The sequence below is a fragment of the Planococcus citri genome, chromosome 5, assembly GCF_950023065.1.
Source record: "Planococcus citri chromosome 5, ihPlaCitr1.1, whole genome shotgun sequence".
NCBI classification, from domain to species: Eukaryota; Metazoa; Arthropoda; class Insecta; order Hemiptera; family Pseudococcidae; genus Planococcus; species Planococcus citri.
In genome coordinates this window covers 13,381,349-13,400,591 of record NC_088681.1, presented here as the reverse complement: position 1 = coordinate 13,400,591, position 19,243 = coordinate 13,381,349, and the positions used below count along the sequence as shown (strand labels likewise).

The window sequence follows — 19,243 nt, the reverse complement described above, 5'->3', positions numbered from 1 at the left end:
GCCATTTTCTCATAAAACTGTCAATTTCGCAACAAAAAATTTTAAGGATTTTGAATTCAAACTACCTAATTATTGACAATTTCTAGCACAAAAAGGAAAAGATTTTTGAGCAATTTTTAAAAAAATTGGTGAAATTTTAAAACAATTTAGCTGCAAAGCAAGATTTTTAAATTTATCAATTTTTGGCCATTATTGTCAAAAAGTTTCCAATTTAGCGACAGTCAGAACTTCTTGGCAATCACTCGCAGGGCTCGTATTCAATTTTATCTAAATAAAATCAGCTTTAGTGGCCAAAATAGTTACAAGAAGTGAACAAAACGTTTTAATGCAAACAAAAAATAATTGTAAAAAAATTAGACTTGGAATTTTTTGCAAGTGACAATTTTTAGCAATTTTTACTGGCATTTTTTTCGTTTTTGAGAAAAAAAATTACAAGTTTTAGCACTTTTTGCAAAAATATCTTCAGAAACCTAAAAAATGAAAATTTTTGCATGTTTCAGATATTTTACCAATGTATAGACGAACACGCGAAAAAAATCCTCCCTCCTCCCCTTCCGAAGAAATTGAATTTTCGATAACAAAGGCACTGAAGGAGGAGACCTAATGTTTTACTAAATTAAGGTAAGGTAAAACTATAATTATTACGAGAAGTAGGTACTTACGAGTACATGTGCATCCAAGAAAATACGTCAATTATTCACACAATCTTCGCAAATCAAAAATTATGAAAATCGTATTATTACAAGAACATCGAAAAATTTAACGAGAAACACGAAAACTTCCACACATAACACGGCTAGTCCAAGTCCACTGCTTCTAATCAAATGCCAGTTTCCAGTTGCCACAATACGAAATCTGCGACTGTACCCAGACAAAATGAGGACGCCATCAACTCAATGCTACAGCGTCTAAAAATCACTTTGAACAATAAGAAAGACACCCTCTTCACATCTTCGCCCACTATGTTCGCTGAAGGCTGAAGACAGTGAAGACCTTTGACTATTGTCGTCTACATATTTTTATATGACCGCAAACAGGAAACAACAAAAGGGCGATTTCCGGGAAAATTATCAGTGTACTTATTATGTGCTGTAGTGTATACGCGATTGCCACTCTTCCTTAGCCAAATAACAGGGTGTTTATAAATTTCCAACAAAACCTTCTATATGTATTTTTTTGATTTTTCTAGTCCGTAATGGAGTCGAAGGTGAATTATTGATTTATAATGAGTGAGAAGTGAAGGGTTACTTATTTACCTACTTACGTTTTTCTTAGCACTTTAAAAAAATTCTGAGCCCAAAATTGATTATTAGAAACTGATTTTGGAAAAAATGGTGCGAATATCATTAATGAAGAGAGTCACTAACACAAATCAGTCGTGTTCATTAGTATAGGTATCTAGATGCTTGCCAAAGCCTATTTGGATGATTATTATGGCACCTTTCAATTTTCATGATAATCTGGAATTTTCTAAATGTGTTCGGCGACTCCAGAATGGCTGGAAACCACCTCCAATTGACTCAGAGTGTTGAACCGTCCGTGATTTTTGATATTTTTGAACAATTTTTCGAAAATTACGAATGTTTTATTCACAAAATAGAAGGATAATGCGAAACTGATGAACGCCCATGTATACAGGGTGTCCGGAGAGGGCTGGTACACACGTCAGATTTGGATATAGCCGGGTACGAGTTAAAAAAAACACGTAAGATAAATGAGTTGCCTATTTTGAAAATTGAAGGGGCAAAATACGTTTTCAAAATTTGAGAGCCAAAAAACAAACCTACGTAATATGACTATTCGCCCAACTTACAAATTTAAGAGGCTATAAATGATTTTCAATTTCAAAAAATCGCAATCTAAAAAATGAATGCGGAAATGAATACCAGCCACGTCGAAAATAAACAAATACGAATTTTTTAATACCCATTATCTAGAAAACGGCTGAACCAATTTTGAACAAATTTGAAATCTCACTAGGCCTGCACGAATCCTACATACATACAAAGTACTAATACGACCCTCAATTTTTGATGAATCATTCATGAACGAATTGATCAATTCTTTAATTTATGAATCAATTCGTTCGCTAATGAGTCACTTATACGAATCGATTCGTTTGCGAACGAGCCACCTTTACGAATCGATTCGTTCGCGAACGAGTCACTTATACGAATCGATTTGTTCGCAAACGAGTCACTTATACGAATCAATTCGTTCGCGAATGATTCACAAAAAATGATTCCATCCATTCGTGAATGATTCAGCAAAAATTGAGCAAATGAATCGATTCGTTTGCGAACGAGTCGAGTCACTTATACGAATCGATTCGTTCGCGAACGAGTCACTTATACGAATCGATTCATTCGCGAACGAGTCACTTATACGAATTGATTCGTTCGCAAACGAGTCACTTATACGAATCGATTCGTTCGCGAACGAGTCACTTATACGAATCGATTCGTTCGTGAATGATTCACCAAATATTGAGCAAATGAATCGATTCGTTTGCGAACGAGTCACTTATACGAATCGATTCGTTCGCGAACGATTCACTTATTCAAATCGATTCGTTCGCGAACGATTCACTTATACAAATCAATTCGTTCGCGAACGAGTCACTTATACAAATCAATTCGTTCGCGAACGAGTCACTTATACGAATCGATTCGTTCGCGAACGAGTCACTTATACGAATCAATTCGTTCGCGAATAATTCACTTATACAAATCAATTCGTTCGCGAATGAGTCACAAAAAATGATTCCATCCGTTCGTGAATGATTCACAAAAAAATCAAGCAAATGAATCGATTCGTTTGCGAACGAGTCACCTATACAAATCTATTCTTCGCGAACGAGTCACTTATACGAATCGATTCGTTCGCGAACGAGTCACTTATACGAATCGATTCGTTCGCGAACGAGTCACTTGTACGAATCGATTCGTTTGAGAACGAGTCACCTATACGGGCATATACAATTTTTGCACATTCTCACTCCTGGCATACAAACTGGGCACACTGCTAGAAATCGCCCTCTAATGACACTTACAAATTGGGCACATACAAACTGGGCACACTAGAAAAAAAAGAACGAAAAGAGCACATACAAACTGGGCACACAGGAAAGAATGAACCTCGCATTTAAAACTTTTATTTAAAAACTTGAATGTAAAAAATGTAGGAACCATTCAAACAAGAACATTTTAAAAATATGTATAGGTACTATAAGACTTTAAAAAATAACAATAAAATAAGTAATAACATCATTCAAAAAAATTGTCAAATAGGGTCAACAGGTACTCAAACTCCTACAGTATGGCCATAATGGTGGCTTGAAATTCGTAGAAACTTCAAAACATCTCGGTCATCATTATATTTCATAATTGCTGATGCTATAGTTTTCTGCCTCTTTGCAGACGAACTACTGGTATTCTTCTTTCCATCTTTAATGCTATGCTGTTCTCCAGTCAATTTCAGCAATCGTCCCTTGGTAAATTTAAAATTACCATACCACAAAACGTCTTTTTCACGCACTGATTTCGATAAAACGACACGTTCACTCATTTTAAAAGAATTTTTGAATAAGAATAATAATACAGAACACACTTCGAAGCTCTCGTAATTGATACTGACATACTGACAATAGGTAAATATGGTGATGAATACGAAAAATGTAATGCAGATGAGCATTTGTTATCAAAATTTCTGCTGAAACTTGATTTACCTAGGTAGTGAGTTCATTGTCGCAACTAACCTACGCATAAAAACGCAAGTAGGTACCTAGTTCAGGTAGGTACTTACTCTAATACAGATAATATGGATGGATGTGAGTTTAATTCTGTGTATGTAAGTACATGAATTACCAGAGTACCTACCTACTTTTTTGATAAGTACATATGTCGAAATAGTATGGCTTCTTTTCGATTTCGTTCATTTTTTCTAATGTGCCCAATTTGCATGTGTTCCGTTCGTTCTTTTTTTTCTAGTGTGCCCAGTTTGTATGTGTCATTACTGACCCCCTGGTGTGCTTGCTTATCTTGTGCCCAAATTGTATATGCCCACCTATACAAATCAATTCGTTCGCGAATGATTTAGTAACTATAGATCAATTCGTTCGCGAATGATTCACTTATACAAATCAATTCGTTCGCGAATGATTTTCAAAAAATGACTCTAATTCCATCCGTTCGTGAATGATTCACCAAATATTAAGCAAATGAATCGATTCGTTTGCGAACGAGTCACTTGTACGAATCGATTCGTTCGCGAATGATTCACCTAGAAATCAATCAATTTATCTACTTAATCGCCAATTGTTCGTGAATGATTCGATTCGATTGTAAACAGATCAATTGCTGTACAAATGTTTCAAAAAAAAGTGAATCAATTCGTTCGTAAAACATCTTCATTTAAAGAAAAGTCGGTCTTCTCACGCTAAAAGCGTGAGTTGTTTTTTTTGTTGGAGGACAAGGGCTAGAAATGTTCCTTAGGACTTCTCCTTTATGAAAAAAGTTGTCCCAAAGGATCGGTGGAGGGGGTGGGGGGGGGTGCAATTGATCCTCATGCGGGTCGCCCGACTATAAGTATCTTTGTTGTAAATAATTTCATAAAAATATAACCTACTTAAAGACAATAGTAATTGCTGTTCAATAGTTGAGAATATGTACTTATTATCTGAAAAACGAATTATATATTTTAATCGACATAAATAAAAACGAATGTTTTAATTGGAGTAAAATTATCGATAAAAAGAAATAACAACTTGAGTTCGGCATTAAAAGTATTGGATTTTTGACAAAACAAAAAATTACTTTTCAGTTTTAAAAAAAAAGTGATTATTTGACATTTTTTGCTTTTTTTCCTAATTTACAGTGAAAAATCGAAAAAAAGTACTTAACCATCTATTTAAATGTAGTAGATAACAAATGTAACACCTTTTGGTGAAAATAGTAACCAAGTTAGGTACTTTAATAGTAAGCCAATTGAGATGTCTGAGATGTTCGAAAATCTTGATCAATATGGCGCCTATATTTTAAATGACAAAAAGGCGATCAAAAAAAACTTGCCCATTGTCACCTTCCATTTTCGAAACAATAATACCTTCTGAATCGTTGTTATAAAATCATCCACCGCCTACTTCATGGCACAATATCCGCTTGGAAATCTGGCAAAACTCTCAAATTCAACACTTTTCAGACGGGCAATGACCAATAACGAATAGTTCTACAAAATGTACGCATATTTTCATTCTCACCATCGAAAAACCATTTCAACAAATTGTAATTACTCCTAATATTATCCCTCAAAAGAGGAAATTGATGATAATTTTTTATTTTATGCAATTTGAAATTTCTCCTGCCTTCGTCGTTTGCAAAATACCAGTTCAACAATTGGTCGAGAAATTTCAAGTGGTCGTAACCTACTTGATACAGGTGACAACTCACGCCTATACGGAAAATCACGTCAATATTCAACGACTCCCTCGAGGCTGCAATTTCTGTACCATTGGTAATACACCATTTGACAAGTTCTAGCCAATGGTACGCCTTGCATTTGCTGTCAATGGGATAACCACGACAAAGCCCTGATAATTTAAGTTTCACTAGATTCAACTTTTCTTCATTGGCATCAATAAATCGGTTCACTGTTTTGTCGAAATAATCTGAATGAGTTGCATAATCAGGATCTGCTTTAATTAGATTGTCTAGACATTTAAATGACGAGACCAGCTGCACTTTGAAGTCATCCGCATCCTTTTTCACGTTCGAAAATAGTTGGTCGACGAACCAGTCGAATTTAGCGAATTTATCGTCATCGTGGAGTAAAACAACATCTAAATTCGAACCGAGCACTTTTCCACCCAGCTGTTGAAACTGTTCTACGTTCTTCGAACAAAACATCAAATAATCTCTCAAGTCCGAATAAAATCCTTCCTGCATCAACGACCTGAAAAGATCGTTGAACTCTCGAAAACGGTTTTTGAAAATCTCGATGTCGTCGTTATTTGTTAGACACAATCTCATCAATTGTTCAAAACACGAAGGCTTCGTACGTAATGCAAATCCATGCCAATTATCTCGCCATAGCCTTTGATTGTAATCATTATGGGATTTGTTAAACGTTAGAAATTCTACAAAAAATGTCATATCACGATCGTATTGACTAGAAAAATCGTCTGGTTTCGTCCTCCAGAAGTAGATAAACTTGGGGCGCAAAAAGACTTCCGAAACGTGAACTTTTAATTCGTTCGGAGTATCCGACCAGATTTCCAACAGCAAACTGTTGATTTGATCGCATCGAGTATGATTCAGACCACCTTTGTGATCAGGATGGAATATCATTATCAACAAATCGGTTATGACTGAGACAAATCTCGATGTATTTTCCAAGAGAACGTGTTTCATAAGAATCCACATCTGATACGCGTAGCGGAAATAATTACCATTTCTCAACAAAACTTCAAAAATTGCAGACGCATCCTCTTTGAATAATTCTTCAACTTGGACTCGGTTCAATGGTAGTGAACGTATCGCAGTTAAGCCTTTAGGATACCATAGAAACGAAATAGTTTGCGGTACTCTTTCATGGTGGGGTATCCTTTCAAAAAGACCATCGAACCATGTATTTTTAATTCCCAATCTCAGGGCCACCTTCATTTGCCTTTTAACCAACTCGGCATCGTTGGTCAAATCTTTTCCCAATTTCATACATTCATTCCAGTAAGACAGATTCCATGCGTCGCAACCATAATAATTTACCTCGATTCGCTCATCATTCTCAACCAAAGGCCAGAACTGGCTAACGTGATGTTCTAAGCAAAACGTACAAGCTATTTTATAATTCTCCACATCGCTGAATTCTCTGGCATTTAAAATATTTATGGCCGTCGCTTTAAAACCAATGGAGCTTGAAAAATCGGCGACAATGTGCTTTATACACTTGGAAAATGCTTTGCGAAAATCACCGTCGAACAAACGCCGAACCGAATGAAAATCTATCCAGTTTTTTAATTCTTCGCGAATAGTGTCGATTTTTTCGTCTATTTGAGCTGTGATGCGAGACGGGACCTGTGAAACGAGGATTTCTACGCAGCTGAATTTTGGCTTCAAAAATGAATCCAAGTTTTCGTATAGATGATGCGAATTTGCAAACTTATCTCGCCATAGAGTCAACGCCACTTCGGTTGACGCCAGAATCTGCAGAGATGCCGGAGTATTCATGAAAATGAACGGATATTCTTCGAAGTTGTGCATGTCGAAGTCAGTTGTGTCGTTTCTGTTCACAAAAATCACACCTGTAAATCCAAAAAATTCTTAATCAATAAAAAAGCATTTTGGACTTTTACCTTTTGGGGGGGGGGGAGGTTCTGGGGGCCATGGGTGAGGTTAATTTGAAAAACTAAGGCTATATTCGTGTTCAGCGATATCGAAAACATACTATTTCATGTGTCACACGAATGAAGCAATTTTTTTGACTTTTACCCCCCTTTGGGGAGGTCCTAGGGGCCGTGGATGGGGTCCAATCAAAAATCTGATGTCATATTCGTGTTCAGCGTCACCAAAAACATACAATTCGATATATCACATGCCCCAGATTTTTTTTTTTTATGTTTTGCCCAAATTTGGGGGAGGGAGGGTCATCTCTTCCATTGAAAGATCCTATCTCGAAAATTGAATATTTCGAAAAAGCATCAAAAGGTACCTGTATGGACATTTTTTCAGAATTTTAAATGGTAGCTCCTACTTACATCGCCATTTTGAAATTTAAACTTTCAACTTGAAAGCTCAACTTTCAACTTTTGAGAATTTCAAAATGCTTGAAAAGTTTAAAATGAAATGCCCTTTCGAACTGTGAAATCAGTTTTGATCAAAGTATCACAGCTTTAGAGAAATGCGCTGCTGAAGTTGAGTGTCTCGAGATAATGTGAAAATAACGGAGCCCCCCCCACCCGCCACCTGAGGAGGCTGGGACCAAACTGATTGCGGGTTTCTAAAAACTGAATTTTTGAAAATTTGTTTAAAAAAATTTATGTAACTTTGATAATTAAAACGTAGAAAAGGTGACCATTGGTAACTTTGTAACTTGAAAAGTAACTGATAAAGTGGGAAAATAACGTAAAAAAGCGAGAGCAAAAAGGAAAAAATTGGCACATAAATTTATTCTTCGGAGATGTGTTCAGACGAACCCACTGAACTAACAAAAAAAAACGACCCTCCTAACCCTGGAGCTAATTTTTTTAGGGGGTTAAAACCGGTTCCGATTCACGTTTTTTGCGATTTACTCCGAAAATATTAGGTTTACGATAAAAAGTACCATGACAAAAAATGTTCTCCTTGAAATTCTCGACAATTTGATACTACGCTCGATACCCATCCCTCAAGAGGGGTGTCTAAAAAATGGGGGTGGAAAGAGTAGGTGTTTCAAAAAAAGTCAGTCCAATAAATTGATCAAAGTTACCACTTAATATCATTCGTTTTCGCTCAATTTTTTTTTACAAAGTCTACTCACCCAACTATTAATCACACCACCATTGATTGGTCTTCAACCCTCCCAAGGGGTTGGTGGGGGATGCTTGGTTTTTCAAGTAACACACAACTGAATCATATATATTTGAAAAACGAATCTGGACACGCAATATATCGAATAGTATGTTTTTGAGGTAGCTTAACATGAATACCAACTTATTTTCTGGGTCCAACTCCTCAAAGCCCCTCTATGACCCTCCCAAAAAGGGGGTCAAAATTTTGAAAAATCGTGAAAAGTCGTGTGATATATCGAATGGCATGTTTTCGAGGTCGCTGAGTACGAATACGAACTTATTTTCTGGATCCAACTCCTCAAAGCCCCTCTGTGCCCCACCCAAAAAGGGGGTTAAAATTTTGAAAAATCGTGAAAAGTCGTGTGATATATCGAATGGTATGTTTTCGAGGTCGCTGAGTACGAATATGAACTTATTTTTCGGGTCCCACTCCCCAATGTCCCTCTGTGCCCCAAAAAAAGGCCAAGTTTCGAAAAATCGTGGAAAGTCGAGTGACATATTGAATGGTATTTTTTTTCGAGGTCGCTGAGTACGAATATGAACTTATTTTTTGGGACCCACCTCACAATGTCCCTCTTCGCTCCAAAAAAGGGGCCAAATTTTGAAAAATCGTGGAAAGTCGAGTGATATATTGAATGGTATGTTGTGGGGTGGAACATAAAAAGTAAGTTCATATTCGTGCTTGGCGACCTCAAAACTATTCCATTTGACATATCACTCGACTTTTTGATGATTTTTCCAATCAATGGTGGTGTGATTAATTTCCCTTCAGGCTTCAGAAATCGAAAAAACCACTGTCATTTTCGCAACAAAAAATGCCAAGGATTTCGAATTCAAACTACCTAATTATTGACAATTTCTAGCAAAAAAAGAAGAGATTTTTGATCAACTTTTAAAAAAATAGGCGAGATTTTAAAGCAATTGTTTTTAATTTTTTATCAATTTTTGGCCATTATTATCAAAAATTTTCCAATTTCGCAAAAGTCAGAACTTCTTGGCAATTACTCGCAGGGCTCGTCGTATTCAATTTTATCTAAATAAAATCAGCTTTAGTGGTCAAAATAGTTACAAGAGGTGAACAAAACGTGTTAATGTAAACAAAAAAAAAATGTAAAAAAAATTAGACTTAAAATTTTTTGCAAGCGACAATTTTTAGCAATTTTTGAAAACAAGTGAGACATTTGGGATTTTTTTGCAATCAAGTGACAACTTTTTTTAGCGAGTCCTTTTCATGTAGAATAACATATGTATCAAAAAATTTGACTGGCAATACTGGCATTTTTTTTCGTTTTCGAGAAAAAAAATTACAGGTTAATAAATTTTTGCATTTTTGAGATATTTTACCAATATGTAGACGTGTTAGTTAAAAAAAATCCTTCCCCCCCCCAAAAAAAAATCTGCCGATTCGGCATGGAATGACAACCCAAATCATTTGTTGACGTTATCAACATTTTTAGACATGAAAGCCCAGATTTGGAGAAATTGAATTCTCGGTAACAAAGGCAAAGCACTGAAGGAGACCTAATGTTTTACTAATAATTAATTAAGGTAAAAGTAATTTTTACGAGAATTAGGTACTTACATGTGCATCCAAGAAAATATGCCAATTATTCGCACAACCTTCGCAAATCAAAAAATATGAAAATCGTATTATTACAAGAACACCCCGAAAAATTTAACGATGAGAAACGCCAAAACTTCCACACATAACACGGCTACTTACTAGTCCAAGTCCACTGCTTCTAATCAAATGCCAGTTGCCACAATACGAAATCTGCGACTGTACCCAGACAAAATGAGGACGCCATCAACTTGTTTCTCACAGTGATCATTACCAATAAAGATTTCATCAGACATACTTGAACAATAAGAAAGACGCCCTCTTCACATCTTCACCCACCATGCTTGCTGCAGACTGAAGACCTTTGATTATTGTTGTCTACACATTTCTATAGGACCACAAACAGGAAACAAAACTAAATAGGAAACAAAAGGGGAATTTCTGGGAAAATTATCAGTGTATGTACTATACGCGATTACCATTATTCACGCTTAGCCCAATAACAGGATGTTCATTAATTTCCAACAAAACCTTCTAATTTTGATTTTTCTGGTCCGTAATGGAGTCGAAGATGAATTATTGATTTATAATGAGAGAGAAGTGAAGGGTTACTGTATTTAGTTATTTACCTATGTTTTTTAGCATTTTTGAAAAATTTTACCTCAAAATTGATCATTAGAGACTGATTTTGGAAAAAATGGTGCGAATATCATTAACGAAGAGAGTCACTAACACTAATCAGTCGTGTTCATTAGTATAGCCAGGTATCCAGATGCTTGAAATATTGAAAAACATTGGAATGGCGTAAGAAGAATGGGATAAAAAATTTTAGCTCCAAATGGTGTCTTGAAAATTTTAAAAGAATGGCTGGAAACCACCTCCAATTGACTCAGAATGTTGAAATATTAAAGTTCAAAGTAAATTTTGACTTCCCTTTTCAAAAATTACGAATGTTTGATTCACAAAATAGAAGGATAATGCAAAACTGATGAACACCTATGTATACAGAGTGTCCGAGGAGTGGTGGTAAAAATTTCTGCTTTGGATATAGCCGGGCATCGATCTTTTAGCCGGGTAAGAGAAAAAAATGTAAGTAAAACAAGTTGCCTATTTTGAAAACTGAAGGGGCAAAATGTGTTTTCAAAATCAGAGAGCCATAAAACAATTTTGACCATGGTGGTCGGTAGTACTTTGAAAAATGAACAAAATTACCTAAATTGAAGGGGCTACAAATGATTTTCAATGTCCAAAAATCTCGATAAAAAAAATAAATGCAGAAATGGATACCACGTCAAAAAATAAACAAATACGATCATTTTTGTTTCTTTTTCTGAAATTTAAAAAGTTTTTGAAGCTCGACATTTTCGATTTGCTAAAAATTCCATTAAATTTACAATTTCCGAGCTTCAAAATCTTTTTAAATTTTAGAGTAAGAAACAAAATGATGGTAACAAAATTTTATTATTTTTTGACATGAAACCAATATTCCTTGTCCCAAAATTTTATCCAAATTTTATTATCTAAAGACACCACAAAAACAGCTGATTTCTTATGAAAAGAGAAACTAAATCAACTCTAAGCTGTTTTTCTATTCCTTATTCTTTGCTTTTTCAGTATCTAGCTAAGTATCTATTCGTTTCCGCATTCATATGCAAACAAAAGATGAAATGCCAATTTGGCTAATTGATATAATAATCAATCACATTAAGTTAGGAAAGGCACTTTAGCGCTTGAAATTTTGTCAAATGATGAATTTTTGCTAGCTTTTTTGATCTACCTTTGTAAGGTTTAAAAAATTTAGTGCAAGTCCTATAAATGTTGGAACGAAAAATCTGCGATTTCGGCTGACCTGTCAATCAAAATGGCCACCATTTTGTGAGTAGGGCCATGGTTTTTTTTTTGGAGGACAAGAGCTAGAAATGTTCCTTAGGACTCCCCCTTTGAGAAAAAAGTTGTCCCGAAAGATCACAGTGAGAGGGGGCACAGTGGGACCTGAGCAGAATTTAGGAGGAAAAAAGTCCCTTTGAATGTAGTAATTTTGGAATATGTCTGAATAGAAGTATTTTTTAGCGCTGAATCTGAATATGATATCAATTTTTGACTATGGCCATTAGGGAGGGGGTGAGGGGAGGGGGTAAAATCATAAAAATAGGCTTAAAAACCAATATGGGTAGTCTCATAGATGTTTTTTGAGGCGCTGAATCCGAATCCAATATTAGTTTTTTGTCTATGGTCATCTGAGGGTGGGAAAAAGGGGGAGGAAAGGGGTAAAATCATAAAATGGGCTTATAAATCAATATGGGTATCCTCATATACGTTTTTTGAGGCGCTGAATCCGAGTCCATTATTAGGTTTTGCCCATAGTAATCGGATGTCCAATGGTTTTATAATTTTTTTTTTTTGAATTTTGGCTGAAGAAGGGGCAAGGGAGGAGGTGGAACGGATAGAGAAGCCCAGATCGAAAAACTAAGCCCATATTCGGATTCACTGTCCCCAAAAACATAACAAACGATACGTCACATGGTATTATTTTTTTCAATTTTGGATCATAAAAGGTGGGGGGAGGGGATGGAAAGAGTAGAGAAGGCCAGATCGAAAAAGTAAGCGCATATTCGGACTCAGCATCCCCAAAAACATAACAAACGATATGCCACATGGTATAATTTTTTTAATATTTTGGATCATAAAGGGTGGGGGAGGGGGTGGAAAGGGTAGAGAAGGCCAGATCGAAAAACGAAGTCGATATTCGGATTCAGCGTCCCCAAAAACATAACAAACGATACGTCACATGGTATTTATATTTTTTTCGATTTTGGATCATAAAGGGGCGGGGGGGTGGCGGTTCACTACGTTAGGGGTACGATGTTTCAAATCGGACATGAAATTTGCATTCAGCATCAAAAAAAAAAACAATTTTTACCCCTCAAAAGCTGGATTACCATAGAAAAAAGTTTCCTGCCCCCTCCATTTCATTCTGATTCCACCATAGGGGAAGAAGTTGCAAACTTATCTCATTGGTTGAAACAAATTATGAGAAGGTATCAAATTTAGCATCTTTCAAAACCAAAATCATTACACCCCAGCCGGAATTCACCCTAAAAAATTTTTAATTAGAAAATCCAGGTACTTGGAAAATCACTAATTTTGATGTAATCTCTAGAAAAAAAACGATTTTTGGACACTTATTATGGGAAAAATCAAGTATACGAGAGGTGATTTGGAAACTGCATGAAATTTCGCGTCTTTTGAGCCCAAAACCATTTTTCTGAAAAATTTTTTAGATAGAAAAAGAAATGACTAAGTAAATATAACAGTTTTTTTGCAAAATTTCAACGTTTTTGGCTGCTAAAACCAAAAATTGCAAAGCTCAGTTGCAAAAAGTTTTCGATTCTTTGAAAAGTCTACACTTGGTGTCACATTTTCTTGCATTTGAAATTTTTTTAACATACACCGCAATTTTTGAAAGCCAAGTTTACCATTTTTTTGAAAATTTCAAAATTACAAATTTTTTCTCCAACTTCAACAGCTTTTACATTATAAATAAAAATAATTGTAAATACAAAATTAAGTACATTAATAGAAGCTACATCCCTTCAGCTTTCATTTCCATGTTTCAGAATTTTCCTACCTACTATTTAACTCTCGCAAACTTGAAATGTACAACACCGCGCACTTATCAACATTACCTTCACCATTTTTCACATTCCTAGAACATTGAAGTTCCTCTATCTGTAATTTCAGGAAAAGTGGGTGGGGCGAGTTTTTAATGATTGTATGTGTTACTCTAAAGTATATTTTCAAGTAGAAAACAGTGGTTTCAGGTGCATCTGTCAATTTGACTTTTTTCCTCCTAAATCCTGCTCAGGTCCCACTGTTTTGGGGGGGGGGGGTGCAATTGATCCTTATGCGGGGCCCCGGACTACATGTAATATATCTTTGATGTATTTTTATTAGCATAGGTGAGGCCATAGGCTTGCCTTGCCGGCACCCTAAAGCAAAACGAAACTCGAACTAAAGCATCTCAATTATATAATTACATAAATTGGAAAATTACAAAATTACAAAACCATCTACACAACAAAATAAAATTATAAAACGAACAACTTCAATAACGTAGATTACTCAATGAAGAACACATAGGTAGACTAGACATAGACCACTAGGCTAGATTTTTATTGGAATGGGGAATAGTCGCTAACGAGCCAGTTTGTTACGCATAAAACAATAATGCGGGCAATAACAAATAGTTTCGCAAAATGTACGTAAATTTTCGTTATCACCTTCAAAAAACCATTTCAACAAATCGTAATCACTCGTCATTCTATAACTCAAAAGAGGAAATTGTTGGTGGTTTTTTATTTTATCCAATTTGAAATTTCTCTTGCCTTCGTCGTTTGCAAAATACCACTTCAGCAATCGGTCTAGAAATTCTAAGTGGTCACAACCCACACGATGCAGGTGACAACGTATGCCTATATCGAAAGTCACGTCAATATTTATAGACTGCCTGGAGACTGAAATTTGCGGTCCATTGGTAATACACCATTTGACAAATTCTAGCCAAGAGTACTCCTTCCATTCGCTGTCAATTGGATAACAACGACAAAATGCTGATAATTTAAGTTTCACTAGATTCAACTCCTCTTCATTGGCATCAATAAATCGGTTCACTGCTGTACTGAAATAATCCGAAGGACTTCCGCAGGCATGATGCGTTATGATCAAACCTTGTAAACCTTTAAATGACGAGATCAGCTGCAATTTGAAGTCATCCGCATCCTTTTTCACGTTCGAAAATACTAATTGGTCGACGAACCAGTCGAATTTAGCGAATTTATCGTCATCGTGGAGTAAAACAACATCTAAATTCGAACCGATCACTTTTTCACCCAGCTGTTGAAACTGTTCTACATCCTTCGAACACAATATCAAATAATCTTTCAAGTCCGAATAAAATCCTTCCTGCATCAACAACCTGAAAAGATCGTTGAACTCCCTAAAACGGTTTTTGAAAATCTCGATGTCGTCGTTATTCGATAGACACAATCTCATCAAATGTTCAAAACACGAAGGCTTCGTACGTAATGCCAATTTATGCCAATTATCTCGCCATAGCCTTTCATTGTACTCATTATGGGATTTGTTAAGCGTTAGAAATTCTACAAAAAATGTCATATCACGACCGTAATAACTAGAGAATTCTCTTGGTTTCAAACGCCAGAAGTAATGGAACTCTTCGCACAGAAAGACTTCCGAAACGTGAACTTTTAATTCGTTTGGAATATCCGACCATATTTCCAACAGCAAATTGTTGCTTTGATACCATCGATTGACAATCAGACCATTTCTGGGGTGAGGATGGAATGCCATTAATAACAAAATGTTTATGACCGATTCGAATCTCGATAAATTTTCCAAGATTATATGTTTCGTAAGAATCCACATCTGGTACGCGTACTGGAAATAATTCCCATTGCTCAACAAAACTTGAAAAATTGCAGTGGTATCCTCTTTGAATAATTCTTCTACTTGGACTCGGTTCAATGGTAGTGAACGTATCGCTGGTAAGCCTTTAGGATACCATAGAAATGAAATAGTTCGCGATACGCTTTCATGGTAGGGTAGACTTTCAAAAACATCATCGAACCCTGTTTCTTTAATTTCCCATCTCAGGGCCACCTTCATTTGTCTTTTAACCAACTCGGCATCGTTGGTCAAATCTTTCCCGAATTTCATACATTCATTCCAGTAAGATAGATTCCATACGTCGCAATCATAATGATTTACTTCGATTCGCTTATCATTTGCCACCAAAGGCCAAAACTGTCTAACGTGATCTTCTAAGCAAAACGTACAAGCTATTTTATAATTCTTCACATCACTGAATTCTCTGGCATTTAAAATATTTACGGCAGTCGCTTTATAATCAATGGAACTTGAAAAATCGACGACAATGTGTTTTATACACTTGGAAAATGCTTCGCGAAAATCGCCGTCGAACAAATACCGATCTGAATGAAAATCTATCCAGTTTTTCATTTCTTCGAGAATGGCGTCAATTTGTTCGTCTATTTGAGCTGTGATGCGTGATGGGACCTGTGAAACGAGGATTTCTTCGCAGCTGAATTTTGGCTTCAAAAATGAATCCAAGTTTGCGTATGAATGATGCGAATTTGCAAACTTATCTCGCCAAAGCATCAATGCCACTTCAGTTGACGCCAAGATCTGCAGAGATGCCGGAGTATTCATGAAAATGAACGGATATTCTTCAAAGTTGTCCATGTCGAAGTCAGTTGTGTCGTTTCTGTTTACAAAAATCGCACCTATAAATCCAAAAAATTCTAAATTAATAAAAAAGCATACAAATCTATCTACTACACTAAAAGTTTTAGAAAATCTTTTCCAAATTCAAGAAGTACCATACACACCTGTTCAGCAAATCTTACCAGAATTCAAAAACTTTGAAGAAAAAATCCCAAAATGTTTTAACCCATTCTAAAATTCTGAAAAACAATATGCCTACGAAACACAGGTAATTACCTATCATTTTATTTACAACATTACAAGAATAATTACACATTTTTTTCGGGTCAAAATTTTTCTATTTTCGAAGAGAACTAGAAAAAATGAATAGAAAAAGAAATCGAGAAGAAAAATATAAAATTACGAAGGTCGAAGATTGATTTTAAAAATGGAAAAAGCAGCAAATTCTGACAAACGTTAGGACTTTTTGACAATTTTGGCAAAAGCTGTACTTTCGGACTGTTTCGGCTAACAACAAGATTTTATTGACCATTTCAGCATAAAACATAATTTTTTGGATAACTTATGGAAAAAAGGTGTTTGCCTTTTATTTATTTTATTTTGGCAAAAAACAGTTTTTTTTAAAAGCTACAAAAAAAAGAATTTTGACTATAATTTGGCAAAAAACAGGACTTTTCAAGATAATTTTGGCAAAAACAAGAATTTTTGCCAATTTTAACAACAGGATTTTTGGAACATTTTGGCCAAAAGCATGGGAGTTTTTTTTTTGGCAATTTTTACAAAAGTTAGGAGCTTTTTATAATTTTGACAAAAAAGGAACTTACACAATATATATTTTACAATTATGACATGAATGAGATTTTTTTTGACAATTCTGGCAAAAAAAAATGTAGCAAGACTTCTTAGGATAATTTTGGCAGAAGCAGGAATTTTCGAAATTTTGGCTACTAACTAAGTGTTTTGGCCATGCTGCAAAAAATAATATTAGTACCTACTTGTTTGATAATGTCAAAAAAAAGGTAGGTAGGTATCTTTCCGCCAATTTTGGCAAAAAAAAACAGGACCTTTTTTTCGGCAGTTTTGACAAAAGTTGGGATTTTTTAATAATTTCTGTGCAATTTTGGCAAAAATGAGACTTTTTTAACAATATTACCAGCTTTTTGCTTTATTCGTACGTGGTGAGTTTTTCTAAAGAAATTGTAGCGCTCGAACAGGAAAATCGCAGCTGTGAGCAAACTGTTGGGCAAATTTGGATGATTTAGGTTTCATTGCGTAGGGTGTGAATTCTCCCATAGAATGATGCCCTTGTTCTCATTTCCCCCAAACTGAGTGAAAGATTGAAAAGATGACCGTAAAATTGGAACCATTCAGAAGAACATTGAATTTTCGTTCAATAACGATGCACGAGTATGCCAATTTTCATTCAAATTTTTGCCCTTCAGGCTTCATAAATCGAAAAAACTAAATTCGACGAATTCATGTCATTCTCTCATTCGCAGTTTTTTTTTTTTTTACAAAATGTACCCTTTGTAAAATTGTCATTTTCTCAACAAAAAATTTTGAGGATTTCAAATTACATACCTAATTATTGACGATTTCTAGCAAAAAAAATAAGATTTTTGAGCAATTTTTTTATAAATATGTGAGATTTTAAAGCAATTTAGCTGCAAAGCGAGAATTTAAATTTTTTATCAATTTTTGGCAATTTGGCAATCACTTGTAGGGCTCGTGCTCAATTTTATCCAAATAAAATCAACTTTAGTACCCAAGGCGAAAATAGTGTTAGAAGAAGTAAACAAAAAGTATTAATGCAAAAAAAAAGTAGTAAAAAAATTGGACTTAAAATTTTTTGACAGTGACAATTTTTAGCAAATTTTGAAAACAATTGAGACATTTGGGATTTTTTTGCAATCAAGTGACAATTTTTTTTAGCAAGTCCTTTTCATGTAGAATGACATACCTATCAAAAAATTTGACTGGAATTTTTTTTCGTTTTTGAGAAAAAAAAATTACAAGTTTCACACTTATTGCAAAAGCACCATCAGAAACCTAAAAAATGAAAATTTTTGCACTTCTCAGATATTTTACCAATGTGTAATACGAACACGTGAAAAAAATCCTCCCTCTCTCCCCCTCTCCCCCCCCCCAAAATCCGCCGATTTGGCATGGAATGATCCAAATCATTTGTTGACGTTATCAACATTTTTAGAAATAAGGCCCAGATTTGGAGAAATCGAATTTTCGATAACAAAGGCACTGAAGGAGACCTATTGTTTTATTAAATTAACGTAAAAGTAATTATCACGAAAAGTAGGTACTTACTTACATGTGGATTCAAGAAAATACGCCAATTATTCGCACAATCTTCGCAAATCAAGAAATATGAAAATGGTATTACAAAAACACACCGAAAAATTTAACGAGAAACGCCAAAACTTCCACACATAACACGGCTATAGTAGTTCAAGTCCACTGTCTTCTGATCAAATGCCACTTGCCACAATACGAAATCTGCGACTGTACCCAGACAAAATGAGGACGCCATCAACTTGTTTCTCACAATGATCATATATTTCATCAGACATACAAATCGCCTACTGTAAAGACGCATTTCTATTCATCAATGTTCTGCAGCGTCTAAAAATCATTTTGAACAATAAGAAAGACCCCCTCTTCATATCTTGACCCACCATGCTTGCTGAAGACTGAAGACCTTTGATTATTGTTGTCTACACCTTTTTATATGACCACAAACAGGAAACAAAACTAAATAGGAAACAAAAGGGGAATTTCTGGGAAAATTATCAGTGTACTAAATGTATTGTAGTGTATACGCGATTACTATTACTCACGCTTAGCCAAATAACAGGATGTTT

The 19,243-nt window shown here is 35.2% G+C and overlaps 2 protein-coding genes across 3 annotated transcripts; both read right to left on the bottom strand.

Annotated features, from left to right (window-relative positions):
- Positions 1-4,717: 4,717 nt before the first annotated feature.
- Positions 4,718-10,369, bottom strand: LOC135848567 (uncharacterized). Its single transcript, XM_065368499.1, has 2 exons — positions 10,125-10,369; positions 4,718-7,297 (listed from the first exon to the last, which is right to left on the bottom strand). Exon 2 carries the CDS (start codon positions 7,254-7,256, stop codon positions 5,196-5,198), a length of 2,061 nt encoding a protein of 686 aa, XP_065224571.1. The 5' UTR covers positions 7,257-7,297; positions 10,125-10,369; the 3' UTR covers positions 4,718-5,195.
- Positions 10,370-14,121: 3,752 nt separating this feature from the next.
- Positions 14,122-18,944, bottom strand: LOC135848899 (uncharacterized). 2 transcript variants are annotated; one of them, XM_065368984.1, is made up of 2 exons: positions 18,690-18,944; positions 14,122-16,426 (listed from the first exon to the last, which is right to left on the bottom strand). In XM_065368984.1, exon 2 carries the CDS (start codon positions 16,383-16,385, stop codon positions 14,298-14,300), a length of 2,088 nt encoding a protein of 695 aa, XP_065225056.1. In that variant the 5' UTR covers positions 16,386-16,426; positions 18,690-18,944; the 3' UTR covers positions 14,122-14,297. The 2 variants fall into 2 exon arrangements, with proteins under 2 accessions (XP_065225056.1, XP_065225058.1); XM_065368986.1 differs by having other exon boundaries at positions 18,694-18,944.
- Positions 18,945-19,243: the final 299 nt, after the last annotated feature.